General features: G+C 47.4%; 1 protein-coding gene across 6 annotated transcripts in view; it reads right to left on the bottom strand.

Annotated features, from left to right (window-relative positions):
• Positions 1–642: 642 nt before the first annotated feature.
• Positions 643–18,173, bottom strand: part of PPFIBP2 (PPFIA binding protein 2) — a 139,588-nt gene continuing 122,057 nt past the window's right edge. For 5 of the 6 annotated variants that reach the window (XM_058545884.1, XM_058545880.1, XM_058545883.1 and 2 more), the window contains 11 exons: positions 17,927–18,068; positions 17,124–17,252; positions 9,925–10,075; positions 9,529–9,640; positions 9,202–9,290; positions 8,773–8,895; positions 7,414–7,539; positions 6,534–6,722; positions 5,207–5,383; positions 2,923–2,988; positions 643–1,711 (listed from right to left, as the gene is read on the bottom strand). In XM_058545884.1, coding sequence (XP_058401867.1) covers positions 1,640–1,711; positions 2,923–2,988; positions 5,207–5,383; positions 6,534–6,722; positions 7,414–7,539; positions 8,773–8,895; positions 9,202–9,290; positions 9,529–9,640; positions 9,925–10,075; positions 17,124–17,252; positions 17,927–18,068 — 1,376 coding nt within the window. In that variant the 3' untranslated portion in view covers positions 643–1,639. Of the gene's footprint in view, positions 1,877–2,922; positions 2,989–5,206; positions 5,384–6,533; positions 6,723–7,413; positions 7,540–8,772; positions 8,896–9,201; positions 9,291–9,528; positions 9,641–9,924; positions 10,076–17,123; positions 17,253–17,926; positions 18,069–18,173 lie in introns of all 6 variants that reach the window. The other variant, XM_058545882.1, reaches the window with a different exon arrangement.

Genomic DNA, 18,173 nt, shown 5'->3' with positions numbered 1-18,173 from the left:
TGGAGACTTCTACTGGAGCATCTGTAACATTCAGCACACTCTTATCTGAAACAGCCTGTGCGCCCTCACTAGACCAGCAGCACCTGTGTACCTTGGCATTGTGCCTGTATCTCTAGCCCTCCTTAGCCCAGCCTGGAAGGTACTTAACCTGCACATTTGAAGGAGTGAGTGGATGGGAACTTAGCAGCATGGGTCTCCTGAAGAACTTGAGGACCAGTATCGGGTCTTACTCCTGTCTGTACAAGAGCCTGCCCGTGGCAGGTGCTCGGTGAGTGTGCATTGAAGGTGCACATGGTAAGGAGACAGACGACACATTACTTCGAGGTGAGCTGGGAAGTGCTCGGGCTCAAGCGCAGACAGCACTGTGGGACACAGACCTGCAACCGAAACACCAGTGAAGGCTTCCTGAGAGGCTGTGTCTGTCTGTTCTGGGCCTCAGCAGGCAGGACCTGGCCTTGTGACAGGGATGAGGAGAATACATCCCACAGTGAGGAAAAAGCAGGAGCACAGGCTGGAGTGCAGGTTCACGAAGGCTGAAAAGTCACAAGAGCCTCGGGTGCCTGTGGTCATTCTGGAACTGAGGAGTTCTTAGCAGAAAACTAACAGGTTTACAACAGTGCTTTGGGAAGGTAACTGGGGATGGGGTGGAGAATGTCTGGAGGGGACCAGCTGTGGACATCAGATGAGAGACGAGGCCTGGGCTAGAGCCTTCACAGGGAGGAAGAGGTAGGGGCTGGTCACTAGGGGGAAGACTGGTTGAGAGGGGACTGTGTGGCCGGGCGACTCTCCCTGAGGTAGGAGACACCCGAGTGGTACCAGGCTTGCTGGAAGATGGTGAGTTACAGTGGAAATACTGATTTGGGTTGCCCAAGGGCCTTCCACTGGGGGGAGCTGTTTGATCATCTGAGGCTGATGTAGGGATGGCTTTGCCGACTGTGTGTGCTCCGTGTGTTAGCTAGGGTGGAGGGCGAGGGGCCTGAGTGTGTGTGTGCTGGAGACACCTCTGCTCAGACGCTGGAGGCTCACAGCACTGAAGAACCTGAGACACCTTTTGTAGACGAGGGTAGACTGAGGGCAGCCAGGACAGTGAAAGGAGTCTCATTGCTCCTTCCCTGCCCTCACCCTAAATACCCTCACCCCAGCCACGTTCCTGGTGAACTTTGGAAATCCATGCTTCTGCATGGAAGCAGCCCAGGAGGGGCTCCCTGGTGTCATTTCACCCAGCTCAGTCACTACAGAACATTCAGAACATTTTCTCAGATCCTTTTTCCAGCCGAGTTTCTATGAACTAATAGCCCTTTCCCTTTGGTGTTAAGAGCCTCGCAGCTGTCACCAGGAACAGCACGAGCATTCAGTCTGTGCTGACATCTCATTGCCCTCCCCATAAGAGTGGTCTGCAGTCCACGTATGAACACACAAAAGGTACTGTGGTGAAGAGCACAGCACAGCTGAAAACACATAGGGACACTGGGGCCTCCTCTGGACGTCTGTTCCACAGCCCCGCTTCACTCCTGTCAGCACCCACGTCCCAGATGCCCTGCCAGCCACAGCCTGGGCTCCGCAGGTGGCTGTGTGCCAGCTCCCCATTGAAGTAAAGGCCCCCACACGTGCCTGTCTGGGCTCTCGGCCATGAAGAAAGTCATCTCCAGTCCTCAGAGTTGGGAGCAACCAGGCGAGAGTCATTCAGCAGCTGGTCCTGGCTCAGCATGGTCTGAAAGGACACAGCCCAAGGGGCAGTTGAATAGGGTTTTGGTCAAGGCTGCGGTGCGGCAGCCGCGTGGGAAGCAGCGGGGCACGGGGTGTGGTCCCATCTGACATCAGCGCCCTGTAAGTTCATGGTGTCCCAGGGACCCCGCATATTGGCTCAGAATAGACACTATCAAGATAAGAATAAAGTGCTCATAGCTTAGAGGTAAAGTTGCTATTTCAAAGCCACCAAAGGCCTATTAGAGGTGATAAGGGCAAGGCTGGGTGCACTCATTTCAGTGTGTGAGCCAAGAAAAGAAAGTTGAATAAAAGTGATCCCATTTAGATTCAGGGAGACCCCCACCCCGTCCTGCCCTTGGATACAGCCTTCTTAACATGCCTCCATCGATCAGCAAAGGACACTGACAGGGGACTCAATAGGGACAGTCGCTAGAGCCGGTGGGCTCAGTGATGGGGCAGTCCAGAACTAACAGCCCTGGAAGGTACAGGGCCTCAAAAATGTGAGCCCTCTTTGTGACTGGCCTTTTCCTGTCAGCTCTAGTCTGCCTACGAGCCTTGCAAGGAGGATATTATTAGCCCTGTTTTATAGATAACTATGCCAGGGCTCGGAGAGAGAACGACTTGCCCGAGATCCCAGAGCAGGGGCTTGAACCAGGGTGGCCTCACTCCAGAGTGCCTCCTCTCCCTGAGACCAAGCTGCCTCCCCACGGTACAGTCTGTCCTCATCGGGCACGCCAGGATGTGCTCGCATGCCTGTGATATCCACGGAGTCAGAGGCGTAATAGGAAATACGTGTGTCTCACGGACAGAGAGGGCAGAAGGGTGTCCACTAGGCCAGAGATGACTAGGCAGGTGGCCAGCGCTGCTGGGCATCTTGGTTTCCTCACCAGCTCCAAGCCTGGGAAGAGGACCTGAGACCTAGCACACGTCAGCTGGCTTCAGCTCAAGGCCCATGACCCCTCCCAATGCCCTTAGCAGCTTAAAGCCCAACAGCAGGCCAACAGAGAAGGCCTCTGGGCTGCTTTCCAGCTCGGGGCTGGCTCAGGTCTGGCCCCAGCACCCAGCACCATCCTTTGCTCTACCTCAGCAGGGGTGCTGATGACACAGGCTCTGGAGTAGGGGTGGGGGCTGCCCCAGGCCTGGTGCACTACCACACCCAACTCAGGGGGCTTCCCTGGCACCTGTCCTACTGTGGAGAGAGGGTCCGAGTCCTACCGTGAGGCGGTGAATGTCTTGGGAGAGGAGCCCTATCTGCGTCACAGTGCCTTCTGAAGGAGCCATCTGCAAAATGGGCAGCAGCCTGGTCAGCACACATGGACTCAGCTCACGATTTGCAGAGATGGCATGCAAGTCTGGTCCTGCTCAGGCATGCTTCCCTGGGGGAGCGGGCAAGGAGTGGGCCAGGCCCTGAAGAGTGACAGGCAAAGCACATGCTGCTTCTGCCCCAAGGGAAAAACAGCTTCCAGTGTCCCACACCACCACGCACATGCACTCCGCGGGCCCCACCCCAGCACCCACACTAAGGATACACGGGCAGGGCACAAACAGGGCCTGTCAGAAACAGCCCTTTAGCACATGTTAATGCTCCAGCTACTCCAGGAGCAGAGAGGAAGGGATGAGGGCCTTCCGGATGCCAATCCACTGACAATTTTTGGCACCAACAGAACTCCAGACCCTGATACCCTGGTATAGGTGGGCATCCTTAGGGAGCTGCTGATGGAGCTTCCTCACTACCAGGAACCTCCCCGCCTCCCCTCCTCCTCAGGTAGTGCTGGCCCGCTCCTCCTTCCCTAAACCTGTTTAGACGGTTTAGATTTGGAAGCATCCTCTGAGGGCATCAAGTATAACCATTCCTTTACAGGTGGGAAAATTGATGCCCATAAAGGACTACAGGCCTTGCTTGAGATGGCACAGAGAATTAGTGACAAAATTCCATGCAGAGTTGGAAACAGGTGCATGCGGAGATTCTCTCCCCAGGGCACGATAAGAAATAAGGGACAAAGCCTGCCCTGACGGTGGCTCTACAACAACAATGCCCAGGTGTCAGCCTCGAGGAGCACCTGTCATGTATGGCCCTGGGTACTGGGATCAAACACCGGCCAGCTTGTGTCCACATCTCTCACTGCTGGACTTCAAGGGAGGCTAGGAGGCCGTGGCCTGAGGTTACAGGCCGTGTATGAGGCTGCTGGTAGTTTAAGATGCAAATCTTAGCATGGCCTCCATCTGTGACAGAATCAGAGAGCCCTCAATGGGGTCATCAGGCCCTGCCCCAGCCATCAGTTACGATGCTGCTGTTATGCTTCTGCAGATGAGGTCTGAGAGGACCCAGCGGAGCCAAAAGCTGCCCTGGGACAATCAGGAATCTCATGAGCAGTAGCCCAGACTGGCAAGGTGTGTCTCTCTCTCCCTCCTTGGCCAGACAGGGCCCATCTGGAAGACCCATTATCAGTTAGTCAGCCTCTAAAGCAGGAGGACAGGTCTGTTCCAGCGCTGCCAACATAGACAGACCAAGCCCCACGACGGTTATGGGCCAGCTAGGTCAATAACAGAGCAGCTGGCAAAACGCATGGAAGCACAGGTCTTTCCAGCAAGGCTGCCTTCTTGTCTCCCACCACCCCCTTCACCACATGGCTCATGCTGCTGAAATGGAAGCCAACTTTGGGGTCTGCACCGCAGATGTTACCCAGTCAGGATGTGCGTGAGACACTGGTTCCCCTCAGCTTCACAGTGGGAGTTGGAGCCTGATGCGGTGAGGCCACAGACCTCCTCTGAAGGACACGGAGGTCCCTCATTGCTCCAAACCCTTGTCCACGACACTTGGCAAATCCCGAGTGTGCACCCGGCTCAGTGTTGTCGGCTCTCAAGCTACGCAGTGAGCAGGACTCCTCTCCAGCTGTGCCCAGCTCTCTTCCCCAATAAGATTAAAGATAGGCTGCACTGTTTGCTTTCTACATAAATATGTTTTTATTACCAGAAAGAAGTGACCGCCTCTGTAGTAGGCACATGACAGGTACATTGTCACTGTGACAGAAATCCCTGCTGCTGTCCCTTGGATCTCAGCCAAGACTCTGTGGCCACAGGTCTAAGGCACTTGAGATTGTCCCTCAACTGAAACACAGCAGAGGGGCCTGAGAGCTGAGCCTCTTGGGACCATCCATGGTCTCTGGACCTGTGTCCAAGTCTGTGTGTTTCCACTGGTGCTGAAGATGGACATGAAGAATTACTAAAATGTACACACATCTTTCAGTGTCTTTCCTCCCGAGTCCACCTTTGGCAACAGTCCCCAAAGCCTGGCCCCTTAGCAAAGGTGCGACTGGCCACCCGCAGGGTTCAAAGAGAGACCGGCCCAGGGGTACACAATTGCTGGAATGTTCTCTGTGAGGCATGCACTTTTGCAGGGGGTGAGATGCAGTTACATGGTGACACACGTGGTGTTACTGTGAGCTCTCTGGGTGCACAGAGAGGACGCGTGACAAGGGCATCAGCTAATCTGTCCCACCTGGTCCAGCCCATCCAGTTCAGGGGCATCGAGGGGGCTGAGGCCCCGGTAGCCACTGTAGACCCTGTGACTGTCACCAGTACTGTCACCGGGCTCCATCGGGCAAATGTAGTCCGTCGATTCATCAAACTTCTTTTTTCTTATGTTTCCAAAATGTGAAAATCCTAGTTTCCTTGGCTAAAACACAGCAAATGCAAGATTATGAGAAGGAGATTATCAAGCCAGTGTGTAGAGAAGATTGACAATACATTTAAGAGCAGGCACATGAGGAAAGGAATAAGGCAAACGGCTTCTAGAAAACCTCTTAACAAAATAGAGCTCCTGGAAGCAATTTCTATGCTGGGGAAAGACCAACAGATAAATAATCTTGAACAAGGAAAGCTTCTTCTCCAAGACTCTGTGCCTGAAATTCATGTCCTGCTGTCTCACTGGTGATGTTCCTATTTCCCCAAGGGAGCTGGGAATTCCTAGAGGATGCCGCAGTAGAAGACTTGCCTCACCACAGCTGCTGGCACCACACGGGGGAGCACGCCTTTCCTTCCACTCACAGCACCTCGTGCCCTCAGGAAGCCACACTGGACAGCCCTAGGTGGCCCTTCCTCCTTGCTCTAGCTTTGCCCAGCACTGTTTCTGCTTGTCTCCCCCAGACACACTTCCTGTCCTGCTCCCCTGGGGAGGTCTGTGTGTGCATTGTAGCTGGACCTGAGGCATCACCATGCTGCTGGGGACAGGGCTGGCCTGGCCTCCAGAGATTTAGTTGGTGGCCTGCAGTCTGGGAAGGACATGGTCTGAGGACGGTGTGGCTCAGGCAAGTTGAACAGGCCTTGTAGGATTCAGAGAGCCCAGTGAGTGGTGCTGGTGCTTGGATGACCTCAGGACCTGTGGATAGCACAAGGCCACCAGGGCCAGCTGGCAAGAGGAGCACTCTCTGCGTTGGCAGGACAACTTTGATGAAGATCCCCCAGGGCACTGTGGCAGGCAGATGGGCCTGACTGAGGGGAAGCAGACTCAGGAACTCATGTGCTTTGCGAGATGAGTCAAGGCAATGCTGGGGTAGAGGACAGGCTCCTAGCTGCCTGAGAACAGATGCTTCCTGCACAGTTTCTCTGTAAAGAAACCTGCACTCTCTTGGACTCAAGAGTGGCAGGGAACTGGCCTCACAAAGACTGACAGACAATGAGACCAATCTCCCAGGGCAGAAGCTGAGAGAGCTTCCTCACCCAGGCAGCACACTGGTTTGTGTCCAGGCATTGGGTCAGCTGCTGTACAACATGAGGGCCCGAAGAGACGACTCTGTGACCACCCCAGAAAGGGTGTGGCAACTCACCCGGACTTTGGCTGTGGTGGTCAGTGGTGTGTAAGCTGGGGAGGTCATTTTCTCGCGCTTTTCCTGTTCAGCCTCAGGACCAATCAGGGCATTGAATTTGGTGGTTAGGTGGCGCCTGAGGAGCGTCTTTTGTGGTGGGATATTGAGGAGCATAGCCAGGGTGTCCCCAGTGAAGCGTGGCTCCAGGATCTAAGAAGACACCACAGACAAAGCCACTCAGTGGTGAGCTCAGATAGCTCCAGGTAGTGACACTGAGAAATGGGCTCCCATGGGCCCGGACGTCCCTCCAGGGCAGTGGCTAAAGCTCATCCACTTGTCCTGTGTCCCATTCCCCTCTCTACGTGGCACAGGGTGTGGCTCTGGGTGCACTATAGTGCACATTTATTGATGGACTACCTCGTTTTCACAGACCAGCAGAGAACTGTGACCTTGTGGACAAGGCTGTCTCCCAAAGTCCACTCTGGACAACACTCAAACCACCCCTTCCTCATTTCCCTGCTGACTTTGCCACTTGACAGATCTGAGTGAATACAGATCGTATCATAACAAGCAGGAAGTCACATTTTGGTGGCCTCCCCCCAATACTTCCGCAGCACCCGTGTTCCTCTGGCAGCAGGCAGAGCTGCCTGGTTAAGGGCGGATTCTCACGTGACCCCTTTGTCCTGGAATCCTCTGGGTCTGCTGCTAGGGAAATCCTTCGAGAAGCCATCTTGTTTCCATGAGGTATGTTAATTCTTAACCACAAATTATCAAAATGCTTTGAGACTTCAATTTATGCAAGGGTTTTAGATGAAATATGTGTTTTTTCTAGGATTTATGTCTAGCCGTTAAGACATCAGTTTGCACCAAGGCAGATAGGCTAGTCCAAAGAGCTACTCACAATGAGACCTCCGTGGACGCCACTCCCACGAAGGTTGGGCGCATACTCCGCCAGGTCCACAGATCGCAACCACTCCATCACCCTGTGGTTGGACCACTGCACAACTTCTGAAGGAGAAAGGTTACTCTGTGAGAGGGAGAAGGAGAGTGAAGAAGTTAGGTCTAATAGGCCCTACCATGGTCCTCTGTGGAGCCAGCCCCTGTGAATAAGCCTGACCTTCTGGTGATGCCTCACCAGAAGATGACCCTCACACCTAGTGACCCAGGCAGCCAGACCAGCTATCTGAGAGCCTTCCCAGTTTCCAAGGAAAAGAGCTCTCCAGCGAATCTTGCAGGATCCTCTACACTGAGATATCTGATTCCAGAATCCTGTTACTCCCTAATTCTCTGGTTAACTTTGTTTTTGGAACTAATAGTCCCTAAAGGCATATAGTCATTTATTTAGTGATTCAACAGAACTTTAAAGAGGACTATCAATTATGAGCTGAGTGTTTTATAGATAAAAGATCTCCCTGGTGTGGCCAAATATTTTAGGAGAGTATACATTAAGATCCTTGTGCCTAGATGCCTTCAAGTGGCATCTGGGTCTTGAAACTGCCCAGCACTGTGCCTGACGTATTCTATATGGCATTCAAAATACATTTGTTGAATAGGGAAAAAACAGGAGATGGAGAGTAGAGGTAGGAGATATTAATTCCTCAGGAAGCTAAGTTAATCTTACAGCAGGGTTAGACTTAGTTCCCAGGGATATAGGAGATGGGGTGTGATTGACAACCCTTTAGCTTGAGGGCCCACCAAGAACTCCAGAGTTCATGGAACATTATCAAGGATTCTCCAGGATTTGGGTTGCTACTATGTTTACCTACACTATTTCTTTTCTAGCAAAACCTGCTCATGGATCCCTGTGCACCTGGGACTCGAGGTTGGTTAATTTTATATCTACCAGTGGGGAGATCTACTCCGAAATGTCTGACTCCTCATGGGCTCCTCCTCTCCTCTTCTCTGCCTACTTTGACACTCATCTTTCCGTTTCGTCTCCCCCCACTCCCCACTCCTTTGCACCATTTCCTCATTTCCTTTTAATCATTATGATGGCTTTGAAAGACTTGCTGCTACTGCTGTCTGAACCCTAGCATGTGTCTCCCAAAGAAGGTGGGAGCTTGAAGGTCTAGTGGCTGTTGTGGGATATGAAGTACAGGCCACAGGGGTGTTTGGGGCCCCATGAAGCACTAGCAAAGGAAAGAATCCCAAGCACTGTGGTGTGAAATGCAGCCATTTCATGATGATGTCATTCTTGTTTTCTCACACCCAATCTCCTGGCTCAGGGCTACCTGGATAGGTAGTACTGTCCTGCCCTCACCTCATCAGCTGGCCGCCGGTGCAGGCAGTGGGGGTTGAACTTGTTGACATGCAGCACATGAATGGCACATTTGATGCTGAGATGATGTAGTTGGCTGGTGACTTTTAAGAAGAGTAGATCATTCTGGAAGAGGGAAGTTTTGGTTAATGAACCTGAGTTTCCAAAATGACAACAGATACCCGAGGGATCCTTCCCAGACCAAACACAGACAAGTCTACCACATCTCAGGAAGGTGCACATGGAGGGCCAACAGCTTTTCTTAGCACAATGGTTCATACTCTGCTACTCGAGACCTCTTACGTGACAAACAACACTATTTTAAGACCTTAAAAATATGAGGAGATGGTGGAATCGAGTTTAACCACTATAGGGACACCTGAGCTGAGTGTTCACAAGGACAACTGAAATATTGAAAGCAGAACTCCTCACCACAGTTAGGTATTGCAGCATTCGCCCATCAACTCTGGATTCATGAAACTGATCTTTGTACTGGGGTAAGCCAATATCATCAAGCCAACCTACAAAAACAGGAAGAAACAAGTGTGTTAGGATTCATGAGAATGGGAGAATGCGGATGCCAAAAGAAAAAAAAAAGAATCATATTATCATTTTGAAGCTCCAGCGGTACTCCCCATAAGGTTTAGTAATCCATCTGCCTTTCCCAAGAAGACAGCTGTCTTTGAGGTCCACATTCACAGGGAAACGCTGTCTACACTGAGGAGCTGCCAGAAACATAATAAACATCTCTGTCCTTACGTGTCACCCAAATGTGGTCTAGCAGAGCAGACTTCTCTTCCTGCTTGGTGTTGATGGCTTTCACTGCTAAAACCAGCTTCTTCCTGTGAAGAGGGTGCTTAATTCCCAGCTCCTGAAATTGAAAGATGAAGAGAGATGTGAAATTTTGGCAGGCAGTTCGGCCCCCACAGGATGCTGTGTCTGGGTGGATATTCCACCTGGATGGAGTGTGGCAGGGGATCTCTGCACAGTGCCCAGGGATCAACTTGCAGTGACAGAGGGAATCTCGGCCTCCTCTGTCCACCCTCCTGCGTGTGGGTGTGTGTGTTGCGGGCATGGAGGAGTAGAGGGCCTCACCTTCCCAGGTATCGGTTTGAGGAGAAATGAGAGCCTTCTCGCCCAGGGCTCAGCCCTTACCTTTTCCATATCCTGAGGAGTAGCTGTCAGTAAAGTGTGGCCAGAAGTCACCCACTGCCTGGCAAAGATCACGTACTGACCCAGGCCAAAGTCCTCCAGCCATGTACACACACGCTCTGTGCTCCACTGGGCAAAGGGGGCATTGGCGTCACTGGGAAGCAGAAGAACAGCATGTCTCTGTTAGTGATGGGGCCTGAGGCTCCATCTGAACGTAACAGAGCCTCACAAAAAAGGGAACTATGTTTTAACAAACAGCCCCCATCGTGGGATCTAGTTGAACAAAATTCTACTACCACACACTCATTTGAGGCAGACTCTGGAGTTTCCTGTGATAACACCTGGTCTGAATTTCTCATCTGCAGCTGCTGAGAGCATGGGGCAGTTCTGTGATCCTCGTGAGGCTGTGTTTACATGTGCTGTCTGTCCACGTGCACGTGCACACGTGCCACAAGCCCAGAGTCGTGGCCCATCAGGATAAAGACTCACAACTGAATTTATTTTCAACAGGGTTCAACACCATTTGTAGGAAAACACTTAGAAAACTAGGAAAATGGGTAAGTTCTCTAACATTTAAAAAAAAAAAAAATTGGGGCCGGCCCCGTGGCTTAGCGGTTAAGCGCGCGCGCTCCACTGCTGGCAGCCCGGGGTTCGGATCCCGGGCGTGCACTGACGCACTGCTTCTCTGGCTATGCTGAGGCTGCATCCCACATGCAGCAACTAGAAGGATGTGCAGCTATGACATACAACTATCTACTGGGGCTTTGGGGGAAAAAATAAATAAATAAATAAATAATAAAATAACAGAGTGTTTTAAAAAAATAAAATAAAATAAATTAAAAAAAATAAAACCTCCAATTAACATCAGCTAATACCTTATTTATTAATGAAACACTAGGGCCATTCATATTAAAGTCAATAAAAAGACAATTTTTTTATCAGTACTAATACCACTGGTCTGAGAATTGCAGTCATTATAAGAAGAGATGAAATAAAAGAAGTATACCTATTAGAAAGGTACAAATGAAAGGAAGCCATTCTTTTCAGATAATATGACTACCCACCTAGAGAACTCAGTAAGGTGTCTAGTTATAAAATACACATATGTGTAATATTTATGACATATACAAATCAACAACTTTCTATATACCATCAATGCACAGATACTAACTTTTGTTAAAATAATTTAAAAATCCCACTCATGGCAACCAAAATTATAAACTATCTAGGAGCTGCCTTTATAAGGACTGTGTGGGTCCTGTGTAACTGTGTGTGGGGGTAGGGGGGATGTGGTAACTATAACTCTCAACTGAGCGACATAAAAAAAGACATGAATAAATGAAGAGCTGGATCATGTTCCTAGACAGGATGGCTGGGTATTACAAAGCCATCAATTCTTATAGACATCAATTTTTCATATGAAGGGTGAATATAATGGCACACTTAAAATCCCCAGAGAGTCTTTTGTGGGGGAGGGTGGGGAGATGGACAAAGCAACTTTATATTCATTTTTCTAAATAAATGGGGATTTATGGAATATAGAAGACTAGATGTTCCAAAAGATTCCTTCTAGGAAAGTACCCCTATTATGCTAGTTAAAAAAAATTTTTTTGAATGCCCAGTTGAGTTGTTCTTAAAGAGAGGAAATTCCTTAAAGGGCCAGAATAACAAGAAAGCACCCTTAGTACAGGTGCTGGAGATGACGTGTCCCCTGGAGTAGGTGCTGGTCACTTGTAGCCTGGATCCTGAGTTTTAATGAGCCATGAATAGATGCAGATCCAGGTTTTGTGAGACCTGGAACTTATAAAATTTGGAGGGCCCTCTAAGAAAAGTACAGAATTTGGATATAAAATTAGGAACAAAGTGAATATTTATTTAGAATGAGAAAAATCACAAAAAATTACAAATTTAATCAAACTGAAAAACATGACGAAATCCAGAAAAAAATATTTTTGTTAACTCCTAGATATACCTCTTTAGTCCTTTTTTACCTTCATATTTTGAGTGCATACTCTTTGCTTCTTCATATGTCAACAACTCTATAATATTTTCTATGAGAACAGGAGGTTGATTCAGTCTTTCTTCTAGCATGATTGATCAATATTTATTTTTTATTATGATAGTTTTTTTTACAAGTTTCCACTTCACAATTTATAACTGGTATTGTCAAGTGTATTTTTAGAATCGTCAAATTTAGGAAAACCTCTATCAAGTGTCTTTTAGATGTAGGCTGTAAAATTATACAGCATTCAAGTATTCTAGTGCTGTGGCTAATCTTAAATATTCTCTCAACTAACAATATTTATCTGATATCCTTGTGGCTGTTGCATATTATGAGTTTTATGTAATCTTTGTTGATGTCAGTATATCATGTAAAATCAGCAAGAAATTTTCATGTTTTTCCAATGTGTTCATATGATACCCTTTATAGGACAACAATCTAGAAATCTATTCATTATTTTTGTTTGGAATTTATCTTTGCTCTTAGTGAATTACTGCTTTTGGTATGACCTGGAATTTTTTTTGTTTATATATTTTTTCTTAATGTCAGAATAATTTCTCTTAATTTCAATGCTCATTTTATCACTTTTATTTCATATTCTATTAATTTTTTTATTTCATTCATTTTCTGGTTTCCGGAAATTGGGGAAAAACAAATATCCTCTGTATCAGAGGGATATTTCAGTTCTGAAAGGGAAATAAGTGTTTTTGAGATCATCATTTGAAAACCTCAGTCCTGTAGACCTTTTCAAAACATCCCAGAGCTCTGGTGCTCATCTTCAGTATCTTCCTATCTCCTGCTTTGTGCACAGTCTCCACCCTCCTGAGCCTGTGCTGTTCCCGCAGCATCAGACACAGCTTCTCCACCTGCTCATGTTGTCTCAGTGCCAGGGTCTCCCACATTCTCAGCCAGGGCCATGGCTGAACACATTATTAAGTAATTTAGAAATGACAGAGAAGGTACTTATCATATACAGCTAAACCGCTTGTGTTATTGACGTGTTCTAAAACATCTTTCCAAATTGCAGTTAAAATGATGGAACTGAGCTTTATGCCATTCCTGGGTCGGCCCCGTGGCTTAGCGGTTGAGTGCACGCGCTCCGCTACTGGCGGCCTGGGTTCGGATCCCGGGTGCACACCAATGCGCTGCTTCTCCAGCCATGCTGAGGCCACGTCCCACATGCAGCAACTAGAAGGATGTGCAACTATGACATACAACTATCTACTGGGGCTTTGGGGGGGGAGGGAAGGAGGAGGATTGGCAATAGATGTTAGCTCAGAGCCGGTCTTCCTCAGCAAAAAGAGGAGGATTAGCATGGATGTTAGCTCAGGGCTGATCTTCCTCATAAAACAAAAACAAAAACAAAAACAAATATGCCATTCCTGTCGTAGAGGGAGAACATATGGCGCATTTATAATTGTATACACTTCATTAGTAAGTACATTTCTGACAAGAGAAAACTCTTGTTTTGACTAAGCATCCAAGAGAACCAAATCTCTTCCTTAGGATTTTACAGATCTGAAGACTGGAAAGAATTTCCAAAGACTAGCTTCTGGTTTTGTACATTTCAAATGTTGTTGCTTTTCCACTGCCCCATACTTCTGATACCAAGTGCCAGGGGACTCATTCATAGTGGTACATGATCTCTGATTTTGCATTTTTGTATCACAATGCTGGGCAAATTGGCACATTGAGAAGTAGGTGTAATCCTGGAAGCCATTTTTACATAGGACAGCTAGTTAACTAAACCTAACTAAACTTAACTAAACATGAAGTGACTGCAAACCACATACACATGCCCCACTACACCCAAACTAAATGGATCCCCAACTCAACTTCCCCCTTAGCCAGATCCCAAAATCATCTGATAGAAGGGAAAGTGTAGACCAAGGGAAAGTTGGAGTAAAGAGTCAGCAGGCTTAAAACTGGTTGTATTAAAATACCTTACACATGCCTTGTCAACACATTGATTGGATCCTCTCTAGACCCTGGAAAGGCCCATGCAAGTAAAGGACCTTGCAGCTTAAGCTTCCTTACATTCAAGATAAAGCTGACACTGACCATAATATAGGAGAAAGGCAATAAAATGGGGCCAGAGGCAGGGAAGCAGTCTGACTGGAGACTCTCATAAAGCAAGAGTCCCGAAGGGCAATACACTCAGTAGACCAACTCAGACAAACCCTCCCCAGAGATGGGATCGGCCAGGTGGCTTTACTGTCTGCCTGATTTAAACATTCCACTGTACTGCTTTTTCTTGAAACAAACAAAACTCCCACTACATACCAAAATAAATCCTAAAATATATGATTTTAAAAGTTTAAAACATCATTTTTTTAAACTCACAGTTTAAAATCATAGTTTAAAAAAAATCATTGAAAAATTGTAAAAGAAAATAATGAAAGAAATTACAAAGGAAAAGTTGATGAACCTCATTATACATAAATCTAAAAATTCCATATATCAAAGTAAAATTCTGCAACGTAAAAAATAACTTGTCACAATTATTATACATGGCTTTGTATCTTAATATATAGAGAACAGATAGAAACCTATAAGAAAGACATTAAATAACTAAATAAAAGACATTAACAACTAAATAAAAATGGGCAGAAGTACAGACAATTCACAAAAGAGGAACTAACATGACAAACATGTAAACTAAATTAACAATAAAAATGTAATTTTTTGGAGGTCAATAAAACTGAGGAAGTGTTTTTAAACAAAGAAAAGCTATAAAGACTTAATGCTAATAACAAGGTTGTGGGTATAACAGGCACTCACTGTACAGCAGTGCTGACTGGAATATAAATCAGTAAAACCTTAGATGGGGGGAAAAGACAATAAAATTCATTCTTCTATAACCTGAGAGAGAGTTCCTACAAAATATCATTATTAAATGTTATATTTAAAAAACTGTTTCATTGGAAAAAAGAGGATTGGGCCTGGAGACTTTCCATAACAAAGTACTCTCCCTATAGGAATATTGGTGACAACATTTTTTTTAAGGCTATACCTTAATATCCATAAACTATAAATACCAGAGGACATTAGCATATAATTATTTCTGCTTAAGAGTAATAGAGGTCTTTCTTTAACACCAGCAAACTCATTTTTGTTACCAAAGCACTGTTATGAGAAACATTACAATCTCATCGGGACTTCTTCATTCTCATTCCCTTTATCACCCATTGTCATGGTTAACAAAGCACAAAGATATCTAAACAAAGCAGCCCTGTGGCTGGAACTGCAGTTTTTCGGCTGGCAGAGAAAGCTGCTGACATTGGTTACCCCATACCAGAATGACTGGCAGAATGTAAAGGGGCTCCCTAACCGTGCAGTCCTGCTCTAAGAAAAAATGCTCAACGGTCTTAGAAAAGTTCCTATGTACTGACCAGTGATTCTCCTTCAAGAATCAGTCCTAAAGAAACAGCCAGAATCAGAACAAAAATTAATTATTCAAGCATACTATAGCTTTATTTTTTCATCTCAGAAAAATCAGAAACATTAATGTCGAAATTCTGAAAATTGCTAAGTAAATTTGAATATTGCTATCATAGAATATATAGATAAGCTTTCTTTGGCTCTCTTTCTAACGGCTCTGAATTGGTCTCTGCCTTCTCAGACCTTGTCATCAGATTCTCTTGCCTCTAAAAGCTAAAATTTACTGAGCATTTTCATTTGTGATGAGGAGAATAAACACCAACTCCTTGACCCTTGAGCAGGTGCAGGTACAGGAGGTCTACATAGCCTCATGTTTCTCTGTAAGGCACCTGGAGGATAGATCTGGGGGTACCCACCAAAGCGCAGATGGACCTGGAAAGGCCGTGCGTGTGTGTGTGTGTGTGTGTGTGTGTGTGTGTGTGTGCGTGCGCGCGCGCGCGCGCGCACATGGGAGCACCTGGCAAAGCCTAGAAACTTGAGGGTGGCAGCGTGGGGAAGGGGGTGTCATCCGTGTGCTCCCTTCCGTGGGTGCAGGTCTGTGGACAATAGATGCACCACGGACACACTCTTTTCCCTTCATTGGGATCTAGACCATATTGTTTCTGAGAATTAATATTTGAGTTGTGCACCTTTTGCTCAGTAATTACCTGCACTTGGCACTGGTGTATGGCAGTCTCAAGGGGATGAAATTTAAGAGTTAAACCTTACTTTTCACTGTTTCTTAGATTTAAAATGTCACAATCCAACCCTGATGAAGGCCCCCAGAAGCCTGATCTTGGCTAACTCAGACTTTAGGAGATATGCTGCTGGAGGTGATGTACTGTAGGGGTTGTCTGATGGGAGCAGAGGACACAGAAAGCAAATTCTCTCAAACACAGGAGTAAAGATTCACCTCGAGCAGGTCTGAAGGGAGACACTCTTCTCAGAACAGGCAGATCTAAGGAAAGGGGGTGAAGCTAGGAACTAGAGGCTGCCCATCATGGCAGTCTCTGGAAAAGTTTAATTCTTTTACCCTTTTTCATTAGGGCGTGATGAGACGGTCATGCAAAATTTCCCATCTTCATCCCTTTGCACCCTCTTCAGTTAACACACCTCAGGAGAGTTTGGTACAATGTATTCTGAAGGTGCGGCCTGCTCCACCAACACCTTCTGCGGAGGTCTGTGTGGAGGAGGGTGCTGATGCAGATGTGGGTGAGAGACGATGCTCTTTCCCAAATATACTGGAGGAAGGGGAGCCTTGAGTGGCGGACAGCTGATGCTTGGGTTACACGTGCAGTAGTTCATGTAATTCTCATAAGAACTTTAATAAAATACTTGTTTTTGACCCCCTACACCACAAATGAGGAAACTGAGGCATAGAGAGGTTATATAACTTGACTTAGGGCTCACTGCTAGGAGGTGGTTGAGACCTTGAGAACAGGTCTGTGATTCCAGAATCTGTCCTCTTAATGGCTGCACCAGAGCTTCTCAATCCAGCGTGCAAAGGCACTGCTGAGAATGATATAGATGTGCAGAGCTGCTCAGGTCCTCAGGGAGGCCAGAGGGCCCATCTCCCACCCAGCCACCTCCGCTGTAGGGAGCCTCTTGCCTTCTCCTCAGTGTACCTATAAGCATGAGTGATATCTACTTGTGTCAAATGGGAAAGGTTGAGAAGCTCTGCACTAGGGGCTCCTGCCTTCCATCTCTGGATGCTATTACCCACTCCACCCTGGCCAAGATTTCATCGAGTTCTTTGTAGATGGACTGGAAGGAGCCTTACCTTTTCTGACCCTTGGAGTCTCTGGTCCTAGAGAGTCTTGGCCCTGCGGTTGCCCGGAGCCCACCTCGTCGAAACTCTGCCATCCCTGGTGCATCAGTGTTGAAATTTCCTGACTGAGTTCTTCGGATTCTGCATGGAGAGGCATCCATGGAGACTGTCAGGGGAAAGTCTGAAAGCACAGAGGCAGTGCACCCCCTCCTACACAGAGAGACCCAGGACTCTCGATGGCTCGCCTCCCAGTGCCTCCCCAGAGGTCAAGGATCCTGACCTATGACAGCCCCTTGGCCAGACCCAAGCCTCAATTCTAATCCTGCCTCTGGGATTTGGGCTCCTCCCTGTGGGGATCAAGGTGAAGGTTGATGTCTGGTAGCAGGCCCCAGTCTCCACCTCATTTCATGGACTGGGTCAGTTGGGCAAGCAAGTACTCAGCTTTCTATCTTCAAAAATTTCTTAAGACACAGACTGATCCCTAAGAAGGAAGAAATTGGTCTCATCCATGTGTCTCTTGCAAAGCACATGTGTTATGAGCTGCAGAGAATGTGCTCAGGGTGTGTGGGACGGGTGGGATGGATGCCTGGAATGAATGACATGTAAGGCAACTGGCTATATTTAACGGGTGCCTTTCATGGTTCTCCTTCCCTGGGCCCTAAAAAATAACTCAAATTCTTCTCTGTAAACATGACTGCTCTGTTTTTACTGCTGTCCCAACATCTAATTGAATAGGGATTTACGTAGACTCTTTGCCCAGTCAAGAAGAATATTAATTTCCAGCAATATAATTACAATCGTCACCACCAACTTACTTTCCCCAGAACTTCTTGATGCCTTTGGGGCTCCGTTTACCATCTGGTGTCAGGGGAGACTGGGGGCTCGACTCAGTACCAGATGACGTGGATGAGAGGTCATTGGTCACAGCAGTGTCGTCCCAACCACTTTCTGTGACTCCTGAGATTGAAAGAGTGTAAAGATGTGTAAATGAGAGGAAGGGACATGCCCTCTTTCTTGTCCCCCAAACCTGGGCAATCCTTCAGGGGAAGTTGGGAAGAGTCT

The sequence above is a fragment of the Diceros bicornis genome, chromosome 7, assembly GCF_020826845.1.
Source record: "Diceros bicornis minor isolate mBicDic1 chromosome 7, mDicBic1.mat.cur, whole genome shotgun sequence".
NCBI classification, from domain to species: domain Eukaryota; kingdom Metazoa; phylum Chordata; class Mammalia; order Perissodactyla; family Rhinocerotidae; genus Diceros; species Diceros bicornis.
The sequence above is the reverse complement of the archived record's forward strand: the minus strand, read 5'-3'. Positions and strand labels throughout refer to the sequence as shown.